This window comes from Saccoglossus kowalevskii, chromosome 7, assembly GCF_978046115.1.
Source record: "Saccoglossus kowalevskii chromosome 7, keSacKowa6.1, whole genome shotgun sequence".
In the NCBI taxonomy this organism is placed as follows: domain Eukaryota; kingdom Metazoa; phylum Hemichordata; class Enteropneusta; family Harrimaniidae; genus Saccoglossus; species Saccoglossus kowalevskii.
In genome coordinates this window covers 22843181-22870272 of record NC_140647.1, presented here as the reverse complement: position 1 = coordinate 22870272, position 27092 = coordinate 22843181, and the positions used below count along the sequence as shown (strand labels likewise).

Sequence of the window (27092 nt, the reverse complement as noted above, 5' to 3'; positions counted from 1 at the left end):
CAGATGGATTTTGTTCAAACTTGGTATATACATAAAACATGGCACCTTGATGCAAATAATTTTGTTTTTCAGATAAGACTGGCGGCCATTTTGTATTAATGAATGTGGTTCTTGTGCCATATCTCTGACTTGCTTTCACTGATTATGTTCAAATTTTAAATATTCATTATACATCATGTCACAGATAGACAGATATATTGGTTTGACTATCCTATTCAAAATGGCCGAATGGTGGTCATTTTTGTGCTAAAAAATCATCAAATATCAAGCATTTATGGTTGGATTTCGTTCAAACTTGGGCTTGGGCTTCTAGAGCCATATCTTTTGAATGCTTTGCCTTATTATATTTAAATTTTATATATTAGTTATACATCATGTTATATATATACATGTATTCAAAATGGCTGATTTTGAATGCTGTTCCAGAGCAATATCTCTCAATGTGGACAAGTACTTGTTTGACAATCAGATACAAATGTCAATCATTTTAATGTTAAAAAATCATATTCCTGACATGGTTATATTCCAGCTATATTATTTATTCGTGATTTCATTAGTGTATCTAATTCAGTTATCTGGACAAGTTTAGCAGATGTTTAAAGAATTGAGATGATCATCAAAAAACGTTCAAAGCTCTTTATTATCTGCAGTTTCATTCAAATGTTTTTCATTTTTCAGACTGGACACTGCACATTTGCCATTGAGACAGCTGGTGTCTTGTTAGAAAAACCAGTGAGAAAACCAGATGGTATGAAATCACTTTCAATCTATGTTTTACATGTGCCATAACCAGCGCTCTTGCTTTACTCAGCATATCGCTAGTGCTTTTTAAGAGTTTATGTTAAATAGTGTATTTTAAACATTGGTTTTATAAAAGGGGGTTTTCAAATTTATTGGGTATTTAGGATCTTTTTTGTATTTCACAGAAAATATTTCTGCAGAAGATGCCAAGTTTTTATCACACCAGTTTCTGCTTCAAGAGATCATCCTGTCCAGAGTGTCCGATAAATCACCGGTGTAAGTATGGCCATTGCCATAAAGTATACAAATTAGATTTATTGTTTGGTGGTGGGTGTTGGCTAATCAGCCAATAGAAATTCAGTTTTGTTGATCAACTCTTAAACATATGAGTGAGAACCAGTGGTGGGTCTTTGAGGATTTCTCATTTAGTGTTATGTATTGTGTAGAGTTCATGCCAAGGCTTTGCTCATTATGATGCATCCAGTGTTGACTTGCCTCTGATGAAAACCTTTTGTGCTTTGTTCAGAGTTCGTGCCAAGGCGCTGTCATCTTTTGCTCATTACGCTGCATCCAGTGATCCAAACATACAGCAAGTCATGAGAGAAGTATTCACACCTGCTCTGTGTACACCAACTATCATGGCAGGACCTGCTGCCAAGTTCAAAAATATTGAGAGAATGAAGGACACACCACAGGTATTAGTCAATGGAAAAGAACTAACAACACCAGATAACCAGACTGCCACACCCACAAACCAAGCGACATCGCCAGGTATCCAAGGAGGTACCCCCAACATTTTAACTCCTACAATATCAGACGGATCAATCGGAAACAATTCAGGTATGAAGCTGTCATTAATTTAATTTTAAAATGAAATCACTGGTTTTTCAAACTTGCTCTCTCGTCTTGTCTACTTCCACTATGAAGGTTAATGGCTTTCAATTCCATGATAGGTTTAGCTGGTAATAGTGAAAACAGTTTTCTCACCAGATTCTGTTTTTGTGGGGCCATAAAGGCCCATCGTTTGAAAAAAGCAGGGCCATAAATTATAAAATAGGGCCGGGGGTAAATTTTAGTTTAGTTTTAGTTAAGTTTAGGGAAATGTTCACCTACCTGTCAAAGGATGAAAATTTCCATGGTGTAACCATTAATGGGTAAATAAAGTTGGATCAAGGTAAAATTGCAGCCCTTGTTGAGTTAACATATATAAATAATCATAAAGTCATCACACACATTAGTTTAACATATGTTTATTCCATTACTATTAGTTTTTAAATTATTACTTCCCCGTGTCATAGCAGTATTATTTTTTGAAAATACACACCAACTACAGTACATCAAATCTTCATCATCCGAGTATTTCAGCAATGGACGAGTTGTTAATCAACTTCGCTAAAATCGTCGATGTTCCTTGGCTTCATTATTAGTGACACTCCCCACAGTCACCGCTATGCTACCAGACTCAATACCATCGGCATTTTGCGTGTCTGCTGGAACATTTTCTAAAGGTACTGATTCTGTCGCCGGTGTCTCAGTCCATTGCTGACACTTTTAGCATAATGTACCGAATCAGGGTTTCGGCAAATTCCAAAATTCAATAAAATCTGTGGCGTTTTGGCTTGCTCATGGCGCCCATTCCATGAGGCTTGAAATGGGTTGTGTATATTGCAAGACATTGCTCAATTGTGGGACCCCTCTAGGGAATAAATTACTACATTGATAGCGCCACCATACGGTCAATATGGGAAAGCCGTTTGGACGCAATTTTTTTTTCTGCGCCAAATGTGGCCCGATTTAATTGAAATGCTGCGCCAAATTTTGAAATATTGCGCAAATGGCGCAAGGGCGCAGCCTGGTGAGAACACTGTGAAAAAACCACTACCACCGTGATCTGTGCAGCTACATGCTACGTTACCTTGCCCAACATTCTGCTCAATATTCTATCACCCCTAAAGTTGAACATACACAAATTTATTAAATATTAAAAATGAATAAACAGTTTATTTATTACTCTCTGGAAGAAACGAGTCTCTAGTCTTTTTTTTTTTTTTGCCTGGTGTTCCTTGCTTCACGGATCAGAACAAATTAGAAAGAAATGTTTTCTGTCAAATTAATAAAAAAAAATTTAACTTTTCATTAAGACCATATTTTCCTCAGGGTATACCCACAAAAATAGAACCATGATTGACAAAGACATTATTTGCTGTTTTAGTTGCATGTGCTTTTTAGCTCTGCTGTTGACAAAATCAACTTCACATTTTCGATTTCTTGAAAATTGCTAACTCCATGGCTTTGATATCATTTATGAAGGTACCTTCAATTCTCTTTTTTGGACTTCTTTAGAAAACTACCCGTTTGATTACTTTGATACTAGACATTAGACTGGCACAGTCGGGGTGATTAATTTGTTTTTGTAGTTTAAATAAAATAAAAAAATTCCGTGAAATGGAGGTGTTAGCGCAAAATCCCCTGTAACTTTGAAATCACCCGACCTGTTTATTCTGCATGGCTCTCTTTCGACACTGCAGGAACCTGTCAATTTTTCAACGGGTGATCCTAGCTAAAAATACATGCAATATTCAGTTTATTTGGATCTCCATTGCAGATGTGCTTCAAACAGAGCAAATACAATATATTATTAATCTGTGATATCATGCCGATTGATGATTTGTCTTGTGGAATTACTCAACCAATTGTATGTAAATTTGCTGGATTGATAATGTTATAGTCCAAATTATGATCATTCATTTCATTCAACAGTGTGATTATTGTTTTTCTTCATAACAGCTGCTAAAGTAATGTTATCGATGCTGAGACGAAGAGCTGTTGATGTCAAAACTGGCGTGAGAAAATCAGCAATTCAGGTACTGTTATTTTATTCTGTAGTTGGTTCTACTATTAGGTGAACAGCACTGATTTCTGACCAAACTATCATATCATATACGGTCATTATTTCATCAAATATTTACTACTTGTCCTTACTGTGAATAAAGGACAAAGGCAAGTCAATAAGAAAAATCAAATAAAAAACAAAAATTGAATACTGAATCGTTAAAATATGACCTATTTAGGTAATCATGTGCACCAATAATAGAGCAAATATAGTATTACATGCATCCTGCAACATAAGAGCAACAGACGCAGTAGTAAAAGATTTTTGTTGCCACATATTTGTATAATTGTTAAAATACAGGCGCTTGAGAGTGTGATCAGACTTGACATGTCCAATATCTCAAAAGAGGATATCCAAGTAATCCGAACTAGATGCCAAGATACTGCTTTATCTGTAAGAAAACAAGCTATGACTTCACTGACTGCGCTGCTACTAGACAAACCAGACTCTGCTTTGTTACATAGGTGAGCTGACATTGTGAAATACCTCCAAATAGATGGGGAAGTAGTTAAGTTTTAAAAATGAAACTTTTTACATTGCACTCAAATCCACGAGTGTCAAAAAGGACTTCGCAATATGAACTCTTTGAAACGCTTCACCTTTCACAACTTAAACTTGCATACTTTTTTTAAATATTTTTCAAAGAAATTGGTAAATTACGTTCATTTTTGTTCAAAGTTAATAAACCAAATGCAAATTTAGCTGAAAACAGTGTTTAAAGGGATAAACTGATATAGTTTCCCTACTCCCAAGAAGTGTACAACCTTAGTGCAGAAGGAATACATCACATCATGCATTAAAATTTCATTTTAATTTACACGTGTTGTATACACAGATAATGTTGTGGTGGCCAATGCCCAATATGCAAGCAAAATTGAAAATCATAATTCTGTTCATCTTAGTTTTATTTTTGGGGGGAGGAGGTGTTTGCGTAAAAATATAACTAAATGTTGTGCTACGAGTTTCTAATGGAAACATGCATGTACCTTTTTTGGTTGCTAATATAATTTGTGGTGAACATCTGCTGGCTGTTGATCCTAACCTCTGTATGCCATTGCTTATCACTGACTGGAATTTTCATTCCCTAGATATTTTTCATGAAACAACTTACAATGATTGCATATATTTTGTATTCACAAAGGAGCTTTGCAGAGTTTAACTTTTGATTTGGGTCATGGCGTTACTTTAGTGACATTGATGATGTTGTACTTTACAGAACATTCTATTCTTTATAATTATAGTTTTTGGTTAGATGGAGTTGTTCCGATGGTAGGAGATAATGAATCCAGCTGTCAGGAGAAGTGTCTGGATATCATGGAAGATGTGTTGATTCGTAACATTGTACCTCTAAATAAAAGCACAACGCCGCATCATAAGATGGTGTGGGATATATTTAACTTTATTGCAGAAAACGAGCAGCTGGAAGAACGGTAATGAAACTTTCTGTCATATAGAATACAGTGTAGAAGAAAAATTGGCAGTCGGTCAAAACGATCACCTCCTTTGAATAAAATACGGGCTAGGTTGTTGTAGAGGAAATATATGGAATATGGAAAAAACATTTTGTACTGTGCATTCCTGATGATACAATTTGATTTTGATGCACGAACCATAAAATTCATTTAGAGCAGCTAACTGCAAATGATTCTACATACATGTGAATATGTAACACAACAAGTATTAAATCAAGAATTTGAGTGGCTGTTGATTAAGTGTTTATTTTTATATTACCAGGCACTTTCTGCAGAAGGCTTGCAAGCATTGGTCCAAGCAGAAGAAATTGACGCCTAAGTTGATACAATCTCTTGTGACCCATGCTAACAGCCAGCATGGATCGGTATGTCCATCATTTATATGTACTTATTGCTGCTGATGATTGACATGACATATAATATTCCAACATTAGCAGAATATTCCCATACTAAATGAATGAAATTGCATATTATCATCACATTAGTGGAATGCCTGACATATACCCATACTAGATGAATGAGCTGACATATACCCATACTAAATAAATGAAACATGGCAAGCGAAGAAACTCGTGCACTACTATAATTTTGCTTACACATTTCTGTCCATGTTTACTGCTTTCTTATAACCCTATAACGCAACCACTCATTTCTTATTTTTTACACCACAGGGAGCATGGGTACTGCTGGCCAGTATAGCAAAACACTGCCCTAAATTAGACCAGTCATTTATATTTAATTGTTGGGATGACTTCAAATCTGGTAAAACTGAAGTCTCCTCGTCCACCTTAGTTCATGTGGTTACTGTTATTGGTTGCAATGCCAAAAATCTTGATGAAGAATTGGTTAGGAAGTTGATAAAGGATTTCAAAAGTTTACTTAGAAAGTTTTCGTCTCCTCCTGATGTTACAACTGCCATCGTTGATTCGCTTTGTCAGGTATGTGCTTAATCTTTTATTACCATCATTGATAGTCTGTGTTTTTGTTGAAGCCAAACAAAAATAAGGCTTTGCCTCTTAGTTTTTTTCCTAAATTGATGGCATCATTCTTATCAGATGGTTAGGGTACATGTAATTTACAGTTTTGACGTTTAGTGTGAAATATCACAATCTTGATATGGTATGGCATGGTATACATGTTTGAACAGTACACTGAAAAACAAATCATGTGATAGTACCTTTTGTATTGCAGCAATACATGGATTTTTACACTGACACTGACACTAACTCTGACTGTATCAGGACATCATAGCTAATTAAATCAGAACCCATAACTGTGTATCCATTGATGCTTAGATGTTACCTCATTAGCTTAATGATTTCTATGTCTAGTTTTGTTAAATTACTTTTAGCACTGATATCACTTGCATAACATCATGTTCACATCATTTGTCCGTGGGGTGGGGGGGGGCATCGTATTTTGAGTATGGATGACAGTTTATTTATGACATTTTTTCATTATCAATTCTGATTCAGTTATGCAATTCTCAAGTGAAGTCTCCGGAAGAAGGTAGAAAGTTGATTGTTGAATGGTGTGTCGATATCATGTCAGACTGTGACCAATTTTGCTCCAGTATCTTGCTGTCGGAGAATCCTGCTGATTTTGACGAAGATAAACTCATTACTTATATTTACACTCTGGGAGAAGTAGTACAGGTAATAATACTCAATCAATATCTTTATTGCCAAAGTACATTATTAATATATAAATACAAATATGCAATGAAAATAAATATACTTCACTATGGAAGAAAAATGTAAATGTGAAAACAATGAAAATAAATACACTTTATACGATTCATGTGGAATAAAATATGTAAAATGTCAGGAAGGTAGAAATTAGAACAAGTGGTGCTAGTGAAGTCTACTGCCCAAAATAGAAATGAAGAATATACATTCAAAAATAAAGACGCAACAAAAATATTTATATATACATGATTAATGATTAAATAAAAAAAAAATAATAATTAGCAAATATAACAACTAAATAATTAATTGATCAACAAGATCAATCAATCATTCATTTTATTAGTACATTTATATATGATACAGGTGCAGGACTCGTCTTGATAATTTGACTGGAAAGAATCACTTTGATTTACGTGTAAAACAAAATCTCACTGAACATTACAGTGAATGTCATCTATAACATAACATCCCATAAATGTTACATTATAGAATGTTAAATATCAAATAATGAATATTGGTCTAATATTATTTTTTCTTTGGCCAGATAGATTATCAATATACTTGTACCTGATGTGTGTGTTTTCATGTAAACCCAGAATTAGGGAGATTGCTCGTTTGACCAAGGTGATTGCCTGTCTACTCAGAATTTAAAAAAAAAAGAACAGTAAATATCTACCATAAATGATCACAGCATCCTTGTTTCTGTGAGTAGATGATTAACTCAGGATGACTTGAACTTAAAACACAAAAGAAGGCAGGGATATATCCTGAATGACCACCTCTTTATTATAAAGTCTGCATAGTAATTAAAAAAAAAACTGCTTTTCATGCTGAAAGTGCTTTAAGTCTTTGTGTAACACCAAACTCAATTTTAATCATCAGTCACAAATTAAAATGTTAATTTTTAGTCCCCGTTCGGACGCAGTCCGAAAACGGGGACTTATGGTTTGCCCTGTGTGCGTGCGTCCGTGATCACCTGTACCTCGAACATGCATGGACCGATTAAGTTCAAACTTCACTCATACATCACACATTATATGGGACATATGCACATGCATTTTTTTCATGATCCGATTAACGATAGCCGAATAGCGGCCATTTTAAGGCCGAAAATGCATCAAAATCGCACATTTTCACCATTCCGGACCCGGATCTCAGTTATGCATGGACGGATTTTGTTCAAATTTGGTACATACATTAAACATAATAGGACCTTGATGCATGTCATTTTTTTTTTTGGATCGGGTTCGAAATGGCCGACTGGCGGCCATTTTGTTTTAAAGAATTCAGTTCTGGATCCGTATCTGAGACATGCTTGGATTGATCGAGTTCAAACTTTACACACACAAGGTACATCATGTCACAAATATGTATGTGCATTTGTTTCATGATCTCATTAACGATAGCCAAATGGCGGCCGCTTTAAGGCCGAAAATGCATTGAAATCGCACATTTTCACCATTCCGGACCCGGATCTCAGTTATGCGTGGACGGATTTCATTCAAATTTGGTACATACATTAAACATAATAGGACCTTGATGCACGTCATTTTTTTTTTTCGGATCAAGTTCGAAATAGCCGACTGGCGGCCATTTTGTTTTAAAGAATTCAGTTCTGGATCCGTATCCGAGACATGTCTGGATTGATCAAGTTCAAACTTCACACACACAAGGTACATCATGTCACAAATATGTATGTGCATTTGTTTCATGATCTCATTAACGATAGCCAAATGGTGGCCGCTTTAAGGCCGAAAATGCATTGAAATCGCACATTTTCACCATTCCGGACCTGTATCTCAGTTATGCATGGATGGATTTTGTTCAAATTTGGTACATACATTAAACATAATAGGACCTTGATGCACGTCTTTTTTTTTCGGATAAAGTTCGAAATGGCCGACTGGCGGCCATTTTGTTTTAAAGAATTCAGTTCTGGATCCGTATCCGAGACATGCTTGGATTGATCGAGTTCAAACTTCACACACACATGGTACATCATGTCACAAATATGTATGTGCATTTGTTTCATGATCTCATTAACGATAGCCAAATGGCGGCCGCTTTAAGGCCGAAAATGCATTGAAAATCGCACATTTTCACCATTCCGGACCCGTATCTCAGTTATGCATGGATGGATTTTGTTCAAATTTGGTACATACATTAAACATAATGGGACCTTGATGCACATCATGTCACAAATAGATATGTGCATTTGTTTCATGATCTGCTTAACAATAGCGGAATGATGGCCATTTTAAGGCCGAAAATGCATCAAAATCACGTATTTTCACAATTCCAGAACCGGATCTCAGTCATGCATGGATGGATTTTGTTCAGATTTAGCACAATGTGTTGTACATATGCAGGTGCATTTCGGTCATGATCTGCTTTGAATGTATATGTCACTCAAATATGAACGGAACGGGGACGTGTCATTGACAATGACTTGTTTATTTATTTTTTATTTTTTTTTCAAAAATTTTGAACTAGTCATGTAGCTAAATGTAGCATTTCTTCCAAAATGATCAAAAATAACTAAATATAGGTGGAATATTGTACCATAGTTTTGTTTTGGAAAAATCATGGCATTCAAAGAGTTAAGCTAACACCAATGATATTTCTTAGGATATGGCAGTTTTGCCAATAGTGATTGTACCACATTTTCTTGGTGGCTATTACCGTACTCGACCGCATTAGCACCCAGGGGTCTCAACTCAGAAAATCACGATTTTTTAGGGGTGGTCCCTTACCCGAGCACCCCCCTCGAAAAACAGTGCAAATGAAATTTGATTTATCAAGTGACAGATTACGTCTTTGAGGGAAATCAAATTACGAAATTAGTTGAGTCGTCATTGATTTTCACAATGAAGAAACAGAAATGATCACAAAAAATATGCACATTTTATTACAATATTAATTACGTACCGCCAGAATTTACGAAATTAAAAACATTTGGGTCTGTTGGAACACAGTCGAAGTCAAAATTGTCATATTATCTCCACTGACGAAGGTGTTGGATCGTACGCAAACTCTCGATGAATGATGCATTTGCAGATTTCACCTGCAGCGGCGTCCTTTGACTTAATGGGTCAAGTTGGTTATTAACCAATCACAATGCCGTGTTGTGTTGTACTGACGCAATTCTTCGGAAATTCCCGAAGACTTTCCGGTAACGCAATGCAGAAGTGAATTATCGATGTCGAAGTACGATCTGTTGGAATTGATTTCAGCGAATAAACGACATAGTTTTTCCAAAAAACTAGTAACTAGCCATTTTTGAGAGGTAAACTGTATATGGCATGAAATATTTACCGCATTTTACTTGTATTAACAGGTCATTGTCGAAGCGTAGTTTACGCACGGTTACCATGTTATACGCATTCACAACATGTTCACAGCAGTCGATATCCACGCTGTATCATATACCGTAAAAAATGATTACCAAGATTCGTTACGCAAGACCAAGTTTTAAATTAGTTGCATTTTGAAGGGGTGGGCGCTTTGCCGAATGTGACCCCAAATATAAAAATTGCGCAAAAGTGGGGGGTGGGCGCTAACGCGGTCGAGTACGGTATATATACAATGTAATGCACATATTACTTCACTGCGTATACAAGCGTCTCGTTTTGAAGGTTTGGGTGCACATGGATTGTTAATTGTCTAATAAGATTGTCTTCAAAACTTTATTTTAGTTGGCTGCCGAGAAAGTGAGTAAACGAGTCCAGACGTTGGTGCTCTCTGTCCTTGCTGGATCTAAAGTCACAGCAACTTGTAAGTTCCACTAATGATTTTCTATCATCTAATGTTACGGTTTTGAATACCTTTTAATAGTTAGTAGTTAATTGTATGCTCACCCAACTGACCAATTTTCAATTTCATAAATTGCTCTGAAAATATTTTTACTTTTTTTTAGTACCAAGCCAGGCTTCCCAGCCATCATCACAGACACAGTACCCACTGTCACAGCTTCATAATTCTAAGCTGTCTGATAAGGTACAAGCGTTTGCACTCATTACTCTTGGGAAAATGTGTCTGGTGGATGATAACCTTGCAAAACAAGCCATTGCACCATTAGCTAAGGAGCTAGAGGTGTCATCTGCTGCCTCTATTCGAAATAATGCTGTCATCATTCTTTGTGATCTCTGTGTAAGGTGGGTATATGTCATCATTCTTTGTGAACTCTGTGTAAGGTGGGTGTATGTCATCATTCTTTGTGATCTCTGTGTAAGGTGGGTATATGTCATCATTCTTTGTGATCTCTGTGTAAGGTGGGTGTATGTCATCATTCTTTGTGATCTCTGTGTAAGGTGGGTATATGTCATCATTCTTTGTGAACTCTGTGTAAGGTGGGTGTATGTCATCATTCTTTGTGATCTCTGTGTAAGGTGGGTATATGTCATCATTCTTTGTGATCTCTGTGTAAGGTGGGTATATGTCATCATTCTTTGTGATCTCTGTGTAAGGTGGGTATATGTCATCATTCTTTGTGATCTCTGTGTAAAGTGGGTATATGTCATCATTCTTTGTGATCTCTGTGTAAGGTGAGTATATGTCATCATTCTTTGTGATCTCTGTGTAAGGTGGGTGTATGTCATCATTCTTTGTGATCTCTGTGTAAGGTGATTATATGTCATCATTCTTTGTGATCTCTGTGTAAGGTGGGTATATGTCATCATTCTTTGTGATCTCTGTGTAAGGTGGGTATATGTCATCATTCTTTGTGATCTCTGTGTAAGGTGGGTATATGTCATCATTCTTTGTGATCTCTGTGTAAGGTGGGTATATGTCATCATTCTTTGTGATCTCTGTGTAAGGTTGGTGTATGTCATCATTCTTTGTGATCTCTGTGTAAGGTGGGTGTATGTCATCATTCTTTGTGATCTCTGTGTAAGGTGGGTATTAGTCATTCTTTGTGATCTCTGTGTAAGGTGGGTGTATGTCATCATTCTTTGTGATCTCTGTGTAAGGTGGGTGTATGTCATCATTCTTTGTGATCTCTGTAAGGTGGGTATATGTCATCATTCTTTGTGATCTCTGTGTAAGGTGGGTATATGTCATTCTTTGTGATCTCTGTAAGGTGGGTATATGTCATCATTCTTTGTGATCTCTGTAATGTGGGCATATGTCTTCATTTTTTGTGATCTCTGTGTAAGGTGGGTGTATGTCATCATTTGTGATCTCTGTGTAAGGTGGGTGTATGTCATCATTCTTTGTGATCTCTGTGTAAGGTGGGTATATGTCATCATTCTTTGTGATCTCTGTGTAAGGTGGGTATTAGTCATTCTTTGTGATCTCTGTAAGGTGAGTATATGTCATCATTCTTTGTGATCTCTGTGTAAGGTGGGTATATGTCATCATTCTTTGTGATCTCTGTGTAAGGTGGGTGTATGTCATCATTCTTTGTGATCTCTGTGTAAGGTGGGTATATGTCATCATTCTTTGTGATCTCTGTAAGGTGGGTATATGTCATCATTCTTTGTGATCTCTGTGTAAGGTGGGTGTATGTCATCATTCTTTGTGATCTCTGTGTAAGGTGGGTATATGTCATCATTCTTTGTGATCTCTGTGTAAGGTGATTATATGTCATCATTCTTTGTGATCTCTGTGTAAGGTGGGTATATGTCATCATTCTTTGTGATCTCTGTGTAAGGTGGGTATATGTCATCATTCTTTGTGATCTCTGTAAGGTGGGTATTAGTCATTCTTTGTGATCTCTGTGTAAGGTGGGTGTATGTCATCATTCTTTGTGATCTCTGTGTAAGGTGGGTATATGTCATCATTCTTTGTGATCTCTGTGTAAGGTGGGTGTATGTCATCATTCTTTGTGATCTCTGTGTAAGGTGGGTATATGTCATCATTCTTTGTGATCTCTGTAAGGTGGGTATATGTCATCATTCTTTGTGATCTCTGTAATGTGGGCATATGTCTTCATTTTTTGTGATCTCTGTGTAAGGTGGGTGTATGTCATCATTCTTTGTGATCTCTGTGTAAGGTGGGTGTATGTCATTCATCATGATCTCTGTAAGAAGAGTTTATGTCATTCTTTGTGATCTCTGTAAGGTGGGTATATGTCATCATTCTTTGTGATCTCTGTAAGGTGGGTGTATGTCATCATTCTTTGTGATCTCTGTAAGGTGGGTGTATGTCATCATTCTTTGTGATCTCTGTGTAAGGTGGATATATGTCATCATTCTTTGTGATCTCTGTGTAAGGTGGGTATATGTCATCATTCTTTGTGATCTCTGTGTGAGGTGGGTATATGTCATCATTCTTTGTGATCTCTGTAAGGTGAGTATATGTCATCATTCTTTGTGATCTCCGTGTAAGGTGGGTGTATGTCATCATTCTTTGTGATCTCCGTGTAAAGTGGGTATATGTCATCATTCTTTGTGATCTCTGTGTAAGGTGGGTATATGTCATCATTCTTTGTGATCTCCGTGTAAGGTGGGTGTATGTCATCATTCTTTGTGTAATGTGGGTATATGTCTTCATTCTTTGTGTAATGTGGCTAAATATCTTCATTCTTTGTGGTCTCTGTAAGGTGAGTATATGTCATCATTCTTTGTGATCTCTATGTAAGGTGGGTATATGTCATCATTCTTTGTGTAATGTGGGTAAATGTCATCATTCTCTGTGTAATTCCTTGTGTCTTTCTGTGTGAGAATGTTGTGGTTCTAAAAGATATATTAATTACATACAAGATACATTTTTTTCCACTATTGTCTAGGTATCCAAATTTAGTTGATCGATATGTTCCAAACATAGCAGTGTGTGTTAAAGATGAGAGTAGCATGGTGAGACAACAGACACTATTTATGCTTACACATTTACTTAAGGTGAGGACAATGTCATATACATGTATATTTACCAAAAACTTGATTCTGGCTTTAATATGTGTACTTTTGTAGAATGTTTTACTTAGATTGTGTATTTGTTTTGCAGGAGGATTTCATTAAATGGAAAGGGTCCTTGTTTTTCCGATTTGCCTCTGCCCTTGTTGATGACGTTGATACAATCAGTCAGTTTGGTAAGGTGCATTGCCAGCCACTTCTGGCCACCTCACAGCGTCATATTGGATTAGAGTTTATTCCATGTACGATAGTGTGATTGAGTGTGGAATTAACTCAGAATCCAATATGACATTGTGGGTATTTCATTGTTTTTATGTAATAACATCAGTGCATGTGTTAGATGTTTAATCTGTGTTGATATAGGTTATTTTGGCTTGCACAGAATTAGACTGGTGCATAACATACAATTCAGAGGCCCTAAAACATGAAAGTGTGTAACTGCTCTTTGAGTCGATCATAAAATATTCTTTAAAAGTTGATATATTTATGTGAAGTGATTACAATCACTATACAAATATCTGTATCTGGCATATGATTATACTCAGAGGGCCCCCATTTTCAAGGCCTAAATTTATAAAATTGCCTTAGCACATAACATATTGGAATTATACAGGAATTAAAGGGCACCAAAGCAAAACCATAGGGCATCAATCCAATTGCCTTGGATGCCTCCATGTCAAGCCCTGCAATTAGATCTGATGTCATAATAAAGGTAAATTTATGTTTATATATATTTTTTTTTTCAGCTGAATTTTCTCTTGGTACTTTGCTAATTAAGAGACATCCCAATATGTTCTTCAATCATTTCTTAGAGTCTGTCTTTCATTTCAACCAATATGCGCTGCATAACAGTGAGTGTTACTTATTACTTGTTATTAAACTTATGGAATGACCTCTGTGTGTCTGTCCTTCCATATGCAACCATATCTCGCACATGCTTGGTCTGTTAAGTTTGAACTTCACACATATGTTAGATGTTATATCAGACATACACATATGAATTTGTTTATGGTCTGATTCAAGATGGCCGAATGGCAGCCACTTTAAGGCCAACAATGCATCAAAATTTGGTTAAAAACTTAGTATATACTTTGAACACAATGGGACCTTGATACACGTCGTGTTATTTTTCGGGTCAAAATAAAATTGGCCATTGCAAGTGGTAGCCATTTTGTTTCACAAAATGAAGTTTCTGATCCATATATTTGACATGCCTGGACCATTCAATTTCAAACACATTATTTTTGTCACCATGAAATCAAAAATGTTTGACTGGTCATCTTTAAACGAATGCTGTTCCACTGATCCATACGTCATACATGTTGCTTAGACTAATCAACTTTAAACCTCACACATACATTAGGCATTAGGTCATATTATATATTTTGCATATATAATATAAACAGGGAGTATGTCATCATTGACTTGTTTGATACATAATTTTTCTGCTGTTGCTGTATTTCAGTGTTTAACAAGTTTCCTCAAACTGAGAGGGAAAAGAAACTATTCTCCCTAAAGGGTAAAGACAAAAGTGATAAACGTATGAAGATTTACAAATTTCTACTGGTGCATATGACTGATGATCAGAGATTTCAAATGATGTCAAAGTTATGTCAAGAGGTATGCTTGTTTTTGTCCACTATTCCCTGGCTTCTTGTTTATTTTCTACATGCATAATATTTGATTGACAAGAGGTATATTGTGATGTTCGTTGCTGCTGTTGTGAAATATGGGTCCTTGCATAATAATACAAATTATATAGTCGTGTTGGTTGGTGTCACACATGCGCATGCTGTTTGTAAAAAATGTGGCTGCTTCTTAGACTTGAGCTTCTAATAGAGAAAGTATGTGTCTGGACATTTTATCTTGTACATGGTGATTTATAAATCTCTTACTCTTAGGTACTTGGTTCTGTTGCTGATAACCTGATGCCGTATGACGAAAACTCTTGTAATCTGTTGAGGGATTCCTTAGCAATTCTCGCTTCTAAGGTATGTCCACTACATCATTTCATCCTGTTCTACATCATATAATAAATGGTCATAAGTACATGGGTACCTTATTATACTAACCCTGAACGTCAGCTGGCATGTTACGCTGTAACTTCTGAAGAGGCAACAAATTCATACAATTTATGATATTGGCTTGTTTTCTGAAATAATTTGCAAAAACGTAAAATACAATCTGGTATAATTCCCAGCTGAGAATGTACGTCCCAGTATCTTTTTATGGCCAAACTAAAAATGAACACTTATAGATACACCTTTCAGCTCTACTTGAAATTCTTCATTTTTGAACAAAAATGTCAAGCTGTGCATGCAAGATGTATTGAAAAAAATACTCTCATATAACAAAATGGTAGCATTGAGGAATAATAAATTGAGAATAATTAATTAATTTTCATAAAATAGAATGTTATGATAAAATAAAATTATTCCTACCTACCCTACTTTTGTTTTCAACTCAATGCAATTTGGCCTAATTGATGAATGGTGCTTTGTCTGATGGAAATGGTAAGCTATCTGTCACATATGTGGTGTTTCTTTTCTCAGCACTTGGTATAACAGGCTACACTTATAGACTAATAAACTAACATTTTAAACTTTGAGCACCCTCATTTATCATGCTAAAATTTTAGTTTAATAATTGGCCTATATTTATGTAGTTTTCTGTTTTTTAATCAAAAGAACATAATTTGTATAATTTGTTATTGAGTTCAGGTCTTGATCAACATTTTTGGGAAAATAAGAAAAAAATTATGTTGGTGAAAGGTGACAAAGTTTTACTTAATGGGTTAAAAATAACTAAACGATAGAAACATGGTACTTTATTCCAGTCCTTGTAAGGTGCCACAATTTTCTTGAAATGATGTATGAACCATTACCACAACTGTTCCGCACCATGTATGCAGTGATCAGGGCATGATGTTAGTTATGACTGTTGCTGTATCAATGATTTCACACAACTATTTTCACTATATGCAGGAGATCAAATTAACGTCCCTGAGAAGCAAAGCAAGTGACGATATGGATGAGGAGGTTGCTGATGTGGCAGGTGTCGCTGAACAGAAAATAAAAACAACTATTATCAGTCATGCTGTGAAAAAGAATGTCATGGAAAACATTGTACCAATCATCATCACACTCAAACACTTGGTAAGGAAGCTCTGATTGCATTTTAAAAGATGTCTATAAATCGATAACAAATTGCGGCTGCAGGATTTGATATTAAGCAGGAAATAAAATATCCCTGACTGTTTTGTCAAAGTGTGAATACTTTGGGGTTGCATCTGTCTGTATGGCTTGTCATCATTGATAAGATACATCAGAGACTGAATAGACCATTTTCCGTTCACTGCGAGATTCACGCGTTATGCGTGAAATCAAACGTAAAAACAGGACAAACAAAGGTCATAGCGTCGTAGTGGCGTCAAACATCGCGTGGGATTCGACAAACGTGAAGTATTTTGGAGGACATTTCCATACTTAATAATGTGCTGTCCACATTTGATGATAGGCAATTTTGATTAAGTAAGGGTATTCGGAAGCAATATTCCTCTGTCGAAGATCGGCCGGTCGATGTGAGCTACGAAATAAAGAAATTCTAGTTCAAAATCAAATTGTTCGATTTTTGCGATAGACGTTCGATGCGCGTTTTTCATACATCTCGCGAGATCTCGCAATTGTACGGAAAATCCCCTATTCATTCATTCAATCTTTGCACACAATACATCATAGCATTAAAATTGGGGAGAGTTGCATTATCTGATCCCGTGTGTTATCGGTGCATGTCCTATTTGATTTTATTCATACCACATAAAGTCAAGTGTGTATTCTCACCTGTGTTATATACATGTATAAATACCTGACACGGACTACAATACCTTATTAGCATAAGGAAACCTTATACATGCACCATATTTTCTTGAATACACGGCAAACATCAACCATAAATTGCGTGTATTGTATACTGTATCATTATAATATGATTTGTTTTGACCATGCAGACACACGACCCTGTCATTTATGTAAGCACACAAGCGCATCTAATTACAGAGCTAATACAATATGCCATGTAAATTGCATATTTGCCATATTACTTGTGAAAATGATATCAACTTATAGTGACTCGTACAAATTCTCCAGTTTGATGTCTTTAAAAACTGTACAAGTTTGGAGTGTTTGTCTGTGTAAGCAAAATCCCAAAAACTTCCTAGCAGATTTTGATCAAGTTTAGTAAGGTACCTTGGGGGTAATGTGCAGTCATGATTAGTTTTGGAGCCATGACCATGCATATTAAGTAACTTATTTGCATATATATTTGACACCTGTATATGGTCTTTATTCACAAATATTAAAGGCCTTCGGCCCATAAATTGATTACAAAACAAAGAACATTTGTGCATTTGACAGTAAATATTACAATAAATCTGAAATTTCGTACCTAACATTTAATGTATGAAATGCATATTCACCAAGGCGTTTCAAAATGACACCGCCATGTGATTTCATTAAAAGAATAAATTTGTTGAAAGATGGTGGATCATAGAAGTAACTGGGTAGATATCTATCACAAAATTCATTATAAAAAGGGCAGACTCACAGAAAGTGGTACTCATCTTCTATTTGGTTTGTTTCACAAAGTTGACATATCCTTAGACAGTGTGCCGAGCAGCGAAATCGTGATAAAGCATATTTGTGTGAAATAACAGTCATGGAAGTGATATATTTCTCTAATATTAGATTTGTTTTAAACTCATGATATGTATTTAATTTAGTCGTGGTACAATTATCACTATCACTATTTTTACTGAACATTTGCTGGCTGATCCTAACCTCTAATGCCATTTCTCTTCACTGACTGTTGAGAACTTCTTTTTTTTTAAATTCACATGGGAGTTTGCAGATTTTAACTTTGAATTTTGACTTTTGGCAGTTGGAGAAACACAGATCACCTTTGCTGAAGGACTTGATGCTTCATTTAGCAGAAGTTATGAAAGACTATAAAAATGAAATCAAAGGTGTGTAAAATTGTGTTTGTCCTTGTATGGATATATAGCTGTATCCATCCTAATAGTTCAAAATTTAGTAACCTCATGAAATTAAATTCCTTGTCTGGTGCTCAGTGCTGAGCACAGTGACATTTACAGTGATGTTGTGTTATAAACAGTGACGTGCAGTGACAGTGTTGTAAACGAAACATTCAGAATGAATCTGCACAATTCTGTATTTTTGAAATTTATTAAATTCTTGTGTATTGAATGTATAATATTATTCAGTATATGTAATGTATTCGTTGTAGATATTCTTGCTGCAGACAGGCAACTGGCAAGTGAGATAGAGTATGATATGCGCCGGTTTGAAGAAGAAGAAAAAGAGAAACAAAGAAAGGAGAAAGAGAGAGCTGAGAGAAGAAGTCCAGCAATTACACCGAGAGTGACGCCACAGCAAGTAAGTACACTGTATTGACTAATGGTGTGTGAACACAGGTATGTACGACCTAAAAATAGTGCCGTATGCGAGTACCAAGTTGCGAGTCGCAAGTAGCAAAATATGCCATATGCTAGTGGTAAAAACGGCATATGCGAGTGGTAAAATGTATCGTTTGCTAGTAGCAAAAAAGCCCTATGCGAGGGGTAATACAAAGGCTTGTAGCGTTTGCTTATAATATAACGACGTACGTTCAATTGTGTTTTATCACAGTAAAATCAAATATTTACCATGGTTATGAAATGATGTGTACTTGGTTGGTTAAGATTGGCAAGATGCTGTTAAGGTTTTTACTTTTAATAGGGGTGATTCATATATAAAAATAATGGTAGAAAATAGGTGTCGTGCGATCTAGCCTAGGTGTCAACCGGCGCACGCCGCCCTGTACTCAACATTACAGTCGACTAGTGTACGCGGATTACATTGCGAAGGTCGCAAATAAAAGCAGCTTTAACTACTATTTCCAGTGCTTTTTGTTTATTATTCATTTAAGAGTTTATATCAAAAAGTTTGTTCAGTCGTTTGCATAGAATCGATGTTTGCTCTTCACGAAATTGCACAGGAAACGTGAAAGCACAATAATTTAATAAACGACCATGACCAGCCAGCACACTCCGCATAACATGTGAAAATTGTTTTTTTCTTTCGGTAAAATTTATAGTATGAATCCGTGGTCAGCGATTAAAGAATTATAAAAATATAATTGTAGTTAGTAACGGGTGCATGTTCACCGAAGCATGGAGCTAAAATTTTAGCTCCATGCTTCGGTGAACATGCACCCGTTACTAACTATTTTACTAAACTATTTTAGCTCCATGACCTAAGGGTCACAGAATTCTTGTGTCACGCGCCGCCGTTTAAATGAAGACAATGGCAGGTTTCAAAAGTAGTCACACCTCGGAGAGGTGTTAAATTTGCCACAACCCAAGTGTTAACTAGCACACAATTCCATAATACATAGTATCTAATAAAGAAATAAAGTGCATGTTGAGTGATAAGTCCGCATGTTTACGAGACGTCCCTCACACATGGAATGTATTTACACGCAACCCGGATCAAATTTGAATTGAAACAAAGAAGCGTCTGCCGTTGCTTGGTCAGGACTCAGACTAGTCTGAGGTCAGGATAGAGAGACACTTTTCATGAGTAAATGCTAGTAGAAGACTTAGCCTCAATGCTCCAAATACTTCGACCTAACCACTTTATTTGTACAAGTAGAAAAAGTGTTATGTTTCGTTGAAACATAGACCTTAGAAAAGATAATAACAATAAAAAAATTTACACGAAGGCAATAAAGTTATTATTATTACTACATGCCCGGGACTTCACGTTCAAGTATCAAACTTTCCAATACAAAACATGATTAGTATCAGCAATAATTTCTAGTACTGCCTGGATAATTGCGTATTATTAGTTGACATTTTTCTTGTAGTGTTTTTCGTCAATGTATTAAATATAAGTGCGTTGGGAAATAGCATAATTATATTGCGTGAATGAAAGAGGCTGGTGATACTGTGTCACAGCGCAGTTGAATGCGTTCTATTTATTTCCCAACGCGCGTGGTCGGCGCCTCTGATTGAGTTTATTTTGTATTTTTATTTTCGAAATGTATCACTAGCTGCGTTTCTTGTTGTTACGTCTCGCAAATGTCCAAGATCCAAGTAGTCTGGTTGAAACGTGCGTTCCCATTGGTCAACAGAATCAACAGTTTATAGGAGGATTTAGCTGAGGGCCTGTACTTCATTACAAAGCTGTTGAAATACCACGAAATTGTCATCACGCGTTATTCCTAATCAGCAAAACAGTGAGTTTGTTGTCCATGTCTTGTCTGAGACAACATTGCTTTGAAACCAGCCATTGTTTCCATTGGCTCGCGTGTGACTCTGTTCAGCGAGTCTACTTGTACTGATGATAACTGTACTTCTATGATTATTTCAATGCTAACATGTCCATGCTTATTTTAACGAAACATAACACTTTTTCTACTTGTACAAATAAAGTGGTTAGGTCGAAGTATTTGGGGCATTGAGGCTAAATCTTCTACTGGCATTTACCCATGAAAATTGCCTTTCTATCCTGACCAAGCAACGGCAGACGCTTCTTTGTTTCAATTTGTTTCAATTCAAATTTGATCCGGGTTGCGTGTAAATACATTCCACGTGTGATGGACTCTCGTAAACATGCGAACTTATTACTCAACATGCACTTTATTTCTTTATTAGATACTATGTATTATGGAATTGTGTGCTAGTTAATGTAACATTTGGGTTGTGGCAAATTTAACACCTCTCCGAGGTGTGACTACTTTTGAAACCTGCCATTGTCTTCAATTAAACGGCGGCGCGTGACACAAGAATTCTGTGACCCTTCGGTGAACATGCACCCGTTTTTACTAACTACAATTATAATTCTATGATTCTTTAACCGCTGACCACGGGTTCATACTAATTTTACCGAAAGAAAAAACAATTTTCACATGTTATGCGGAGTGTGCTGGCTGGTCATGGCCGTTTATTAAATTATTGTTCTTTCACGTTTCCTGTGCAATTTCGTGAAGAGCAAACATCGATTCTATGCAAACGACTGAACGAACTTTTTGATACAGCATCATGCCAATCTTAACCAACCATGTACACATCATTTCAAAATCATGGTAAATATTTGATTTTACTGTGATAAAACACAATTGAACGTACGTTGTTATATTATAAGCAAACGTTACAAGCCTTTGTATTACCCCTCGCATAGGGCTTTTTTGCTACTAGCAAACGATACATTTTACCACTCGCATATGCCGTTTTTACCACTAGCATATGGCATATTTTGCTACTTGCGACTCGCAACTTGGTACTCGCATACGGCACTATTTCTAGGTCGTACATACCTCGTGAACAACAGAAAGGAACACACAAAACCTAAATGTTGACTTGTATTGTAAACATAACAAAAACCCTCGAAATGGTGTAGCAAGGATTGTTGTCACCTTGTTTCAGTTTTCTGTGCGTACATCTCTACTTTATCTGCCCAAGACAACAGTTTAAGCCCATTTAAATCCCATTTACCTGAATAAATGTATTGACAGGTATAGCACCCTCCCTGACCCTGACATCATTATAAATGTATCATATTTGCTCTATTATCAGTCTATGCGCTTTAGTAAATTATATTGACTTTTCTATGGTCAAAATAAGTAATATTTTAATGATTTAATATACAGCCAATGCTATTTCTCGTTTATATGCTCTTCTATTGGAGATGCGCTTCTAATAGAGCAAATCTGGTATACACTTAAGCCTTGTATTAGACGAACCTGAAGTCCCTTCTAATGGTTAGATTCTGTATAATATTTAACTGTTCATTACTTTATCAGGGTACACCGGTATTCAGACAGCCATCCACCATAGCCAAATTGAACACTAATCCTACTACACCACAGTCAGTCAACAGGTAACCATTTTTGTTCCAGAATGTTGTTTTTTTTCAGCCTAAAGTTTTTGTAAAAAAAAAAATCCTAAAATCACAAACATGACATGCAAGCCTACTGTATTGAAGTTCTTTTTTGACACCTTCAACTGTGTTTAGATAATTGGTGCATTTGCTACCGATTGTATTTGGTTTACGATATCTACCAGTAATGCATATATGAGTTTGTACTGTAGAAGAGAAAGTTTAACTGAATTACATTTTCATGTATATAGAATGATCACATTTTGAGTTTAATAAGAATAGATGCTATTACATTTGTATTAGGCCAAAAAAAACAACAACTTATGTTGCCCTCAAGTCGGAAAATTGAAAAATTTGGTCGGTCGGACAGATTTTTTTTTTTAAACTTGTGAAAACTAAGCGTATCGTAAACAGTCGAGGTATATGGAGGGGAAAAACACGCGACCTGATATTTCATATTTTTCGGCCGATCGCTGAGGGCAACAAAGCATTTTTTTGTTGTCCTTATTTCCCCATAGGCAAGCTCATATGAGAAAACTGCCACTACACCTCTCCGCCAAGAAGGTAATTGAAGAAGTACAAAAGAGACGTTGTAAAAGTCTATCAGATATGGCTATACGTGGTCGTGGCAAATCACTAGGATTCCGATCACCTGGTGCTGCTGCTGAATGCAAGGCTGTATCAGCTCCTACATCACTACTGCATAATGATTTTAGTGGGAAGGGTGAAGGATTTGATGATGAAAACGTGTGCCCTAAAGAAATAGAAGTTGACTTGGATAGCAAGACTCCAGAAAAAGTTTCAAAACCACAACCTAGTGTAAGTATTCATTGAGAATTGATGTTTCGTTTCTTTTTCAGTCATTATGGTTGGTTATTGTAGCCACGAATTTGTTTCGAACGTCTGACCAGCAATATAGTCGGCTAATTGGCTGACCATTTAACTGTGTTGCGAGCATTAACTAAAATAATTGTGTGCAGATTTTGTTCAAAGTTGGTGCAAAACTAGACATAAAGGTATACATACAAATGTCATAATCTTTTCAAATAGATGAAATATAACCAACTGGTAGCCACTTATTTCTCTCTGGCACAGCATTTTTTTTTTTAATTTAGTGCCATGACAAGCATGACATAATAGGCTTCATATTTGTGGCAATTTGTTTATTTCTCACAGCGTTTTACGAACACGTACTTGCATGCACTTTCTCTAGTAGTTGTGCATGTGGTGCATGTTTCTCTTATAGTCAAAGTAAGTCATATTTTTATGAACCAATATACCATAAAAGCAATTTTTTGGTTTATGTGAGCTTCTATTAAAGACACAATTTTAATGAGCAAATATGGGACATGTAATATGTCATTGAAAGTAGCTCAGTTAGGTCTATTGACGTATCTCTTTAATGTGTTAATGTTTTTTTCCCTAAAACAAAGATTTCCATAATGAATTTCTTCTACATAAGTCACTGGTTTCTGAGACATAATCTGAAGTGGTTTGTATTTTTCTAGTCTCTAGCAATCAGAAAGTTGCCTGAACCTAACTGCAGAGCTATCAGCACCCCGGATAGAACAATTGCTGATATAACGTTTCGAGGAGATAGCAGCCAAATGGTGCCACTATCACCAATACCAACATCATTACCAGCAAGGTTGTATAGTACCAGCAATCCAAGGGATAAAAATGGTAAATTCACTATTTATATGATTATTGTTACAACCACCATGTAATATTAATTTGTTTTATACATTCTGTATGATCTGATCTTGCATATTGTCTGTTAAAGTTCCAGGAACTCCAAGTTTTTTACCTCCACTTCAATCTGATAACACTGGTAGGATCATCCGAAACACTGATGTCATTGCAATGTTTTCTCCAGAACACCCGTGAGTTCTTTAAATTTGAAAATTTGTAGGATATAAAAATCAGATTGGCAAAAACATGTATTGCTGTGTATTGCATTAATTTTGCAAGAGACAACGTATACACAGTGAAAATATCAGTCGATGCGAAGCCAAGGCCAATGCAACTTTTTACTTTCTAGGTGTATACTCGATATTCGTGTCATAACCTTGAACATCTTCCCAGTCTAACTGTCTGGTGTGAGAAGTGCAGGTCTTGGCAATATAGTGAAATTTGTTACAATAAATTCTTGTAATGAAGTATGTCTACCATCCTGGAAATATCAAGTCATCATTCCTTATTTGGAACTTGAATTTTTTATTTTGGTAGAATACAATTACCCAGCTCACATCATGATTCTCTATTTAGAATTTGCATCTCCTAGTATAGTAGAAAGCACATACCCAGTTCACATCATTCCTTATTTGGAATTTGCATTTCCTAATATGGTAAGATGTGGATATCTTAGCTGATACTACAGAATCATGGCACATTGTAACTTCAACATCATACCTAGTTAACGTATAATTTGTAACTGTAGTTATGTAAATTTATGATTTATTTATCTTTTTTGATAAATGGAGTTTGTCTTGTGATGGCACTTTTGGCGTCATTGTTTGCGGATACCGGGTAATACTAGCCCATGATATCACTTGTAACAGTCCTAATATCAGCTGATAAACTCATAATTTCACAAATTAAAGTTAATGTGACATGCATCTTAGTTTTACTGCTAAACTCGTGTAAAGTCGTTATTCGTACATATTGAATACAATGTATGTGTGAAATAAACATTGTCAGCTTTATAAATTGTTACTTGTTATTTCAGAATGCCCCCGCCAAGAAAATGGAATGTAACGCCGAAAGCAGATCGTCAAAAAACTAGGTCATCAACTTCAGACGAATCAGGATCTTTGGATGTTGATAAAACTTCTGGTCGTCGTTCGGCGAGGCAGTCAAATCGTTCAAAGTCGCAAGCAGATTCAACTGAGAGACGTTTAGTGCGACCAAGGAGAGGACTGATTAGTCCTGACTTTTAAGTATTGTGTACAAAAATAAACATGAATTTGATTTATTACAATAAATTTTTATTTTACATTGTTTGTCATAGCTACACTGTACAAAACAGACAAATGTATGTAATATCTAGAATTCATTTTGGACCGTCTGTGAAGCACAGAATCTTTCGGCTAGTACTGAAGTCTGTATGTGTGTGTCTGTTCCACTGGTATCTCCAAGACCCAATTATCAGATTTTAATGAAACTTAGTACATATATGCACTGGAATAAAACTTTAGTTGAAATCTGTGCATATTGATTCCCTAATTTGCATATTAATCAGCCAATTTTAAGCATTTTCACTTGTTTCTCATGTACCACTAAACAGATTTCAATAAAACTTTGTACACAGCCATAAATATTCTGAGATAATGCGTAGACCTTATTAGTTTTTGGTTGAAATCTGCATATATTAATTAGCTAATTTGAAGCATTTTTACTTGTTTCTCGTGTACTATTCAACAGATTGCAATGAAATTTGGTATATAGATGTTCTGGGATAATGTGCAACTCTGATTAGTTGTTGGTTGCAATCTGTGTGCATTAATTACCTAAATTGCATATTAATTAGGCTAATATTTAGCTTTTCTACTAATATCTCAACCACTTATCAGATTTCAATGAAACTTTGTACATAGATGCTCTAGGATAAGCAATATTAATGTTCAGTTTATGGTTAAATTTTGTGCATACTAATTACTAAGTTTGCATAAATTAACCAATTTATAGGTGCTCCACAGAGTATCACTCATCAAATTTCAAAGAAACAATGGTGTTTTTGGATAATCCACACACCTGATTACTTCAGGGTAAAATGTGTTAAAGAATATATAGTAGAATATCCACGCCTAAATCCAGCCCGTGCTTCGAAAGTAAACATTTGGCAGTGACGGAATAAGCTTTACAAGGAAATCCCTCTATAAATTTCCAGAGATTCTTTTTATGGGAGAGTATTATTATAGCTGTGTTTCAATAGCAGAGACTTTTATAAAGTTTTAAACTTTGACAAAGAAATGTCTTGCAAAAATACCAAGTACAGTACATATCTCCTTAACCTTTTGGGCATTAATAACTTTTCTGCCTAAATGTGGAACTTATGATAATTGTGTTCATAAAAGTTTTCAAATAACATCCATATATGACAATTCTGTGCACCGAGACAGACAAGACAGAGCCTGTGGAGAATGAGGATGCATTGTGTGCAGTGATACACCAAGGGGAAACATCGCAATGGTTTGACATCTAAACAAGGGTAAAACAAGCACGCAATATGTTAGGTTTTTTGTTTCTCAAAGTAGTCAATTGTATAATGAGGACTAAAAATGGCGGAACAGGAATTAGATGAAAGTTTACATCAAAGTTACCATGGATGATTTGGATTTCGCAGATGATTTGGCACTGATAGCATCCAGAAAACAACATATCCAACAAAAAACGGACAGGTTATTTACAGAAGCTAAACAAGTTGGCCTAAAAGTGAAACAGAAGACAAAATTAATGCAAGAAATGTCGAAAAAATGTACATCCATTGTGAAGTTGTCGAAGGTGTC

At 35.8% G+C, this 27092-nt stretch overlaps 1 protein-coding gene across 1 annotated transcript in view; it reads left to right on the top strand.

The window, feature by feature from the left end:
• LOC100367618 (condensin-2 complex subunit D3-L-like) overlaps positions 1-25568 on the top strand; it is a 47435-nt gene extending 21867 nt beyond the window's left edge. The window contains exons 10-33 of the mRNA XM_085501862.1: positions 679-748; positions 927-1017; positions 1268-1581; positions 3529-3605; positions 3935-4098; positions 4876-5064; positions 5369-5471; positions 5778-6044; positions 6582-6761; positions 10490-10568; positions 10711-10948; positions 13525-13633; positions 13740-13824; positions 14395-14499; positions 15114-15268; positions 15550-15639; positions 16633-16803; positions 18584-18668; positions 18950-19098; positions 22508-22584; positions 23103-23403; positions 24093-24267; positions 24368-24467; positions 25313-25568. Of these exons, the coding sequence (XP_085357988.1) occupies positions 679-748; positions 927-1017; positions 1268-1581; positions 3529-3605; positions 3935-4098; positions 4876-5064; positions 5369-5471; positions 5778-6044; positions 6582-6761; positions 10490-10568; positions 10711-10948; positions 13525-13633; positions 13740-13824; positions 14395-14499; positions 15114-15268; positions 15550-15639; positions 16633-16803; positions 18584-18668; positions 18950-19098; positions 22508-22584; positions 23103-23403; positions 24093-24267; positions 24368-24467; positions 25313-25523 (3585 nt within the window). The 3' untranslated portion in view covers positions 25524-25568. The remainder of the gene's footprint in view (positions 1-678; positions 749-926; positions 1018-1267; positions 1582-3528; positions 3606-3934; positions 4099-4875; positions 5065-5368; positions 5472-5777; positions 6045-6581; positions 6762-10489; positions 10569-10710; positions 10949-13524; positions 13634-13739; positions 13825-14394; positions 14500-15113; positions 15269-15549; positions 15640-16632; positions 16804-18583; positions 18669-18949; positions 19099-22507; positions 22585-23102; positions 23404-24092; positions 24268-24367; positions 24468-25312) is intronic.
• The last annotated feature ends 1524 nt before the right edge of the window (positions 25569-27092 follow it).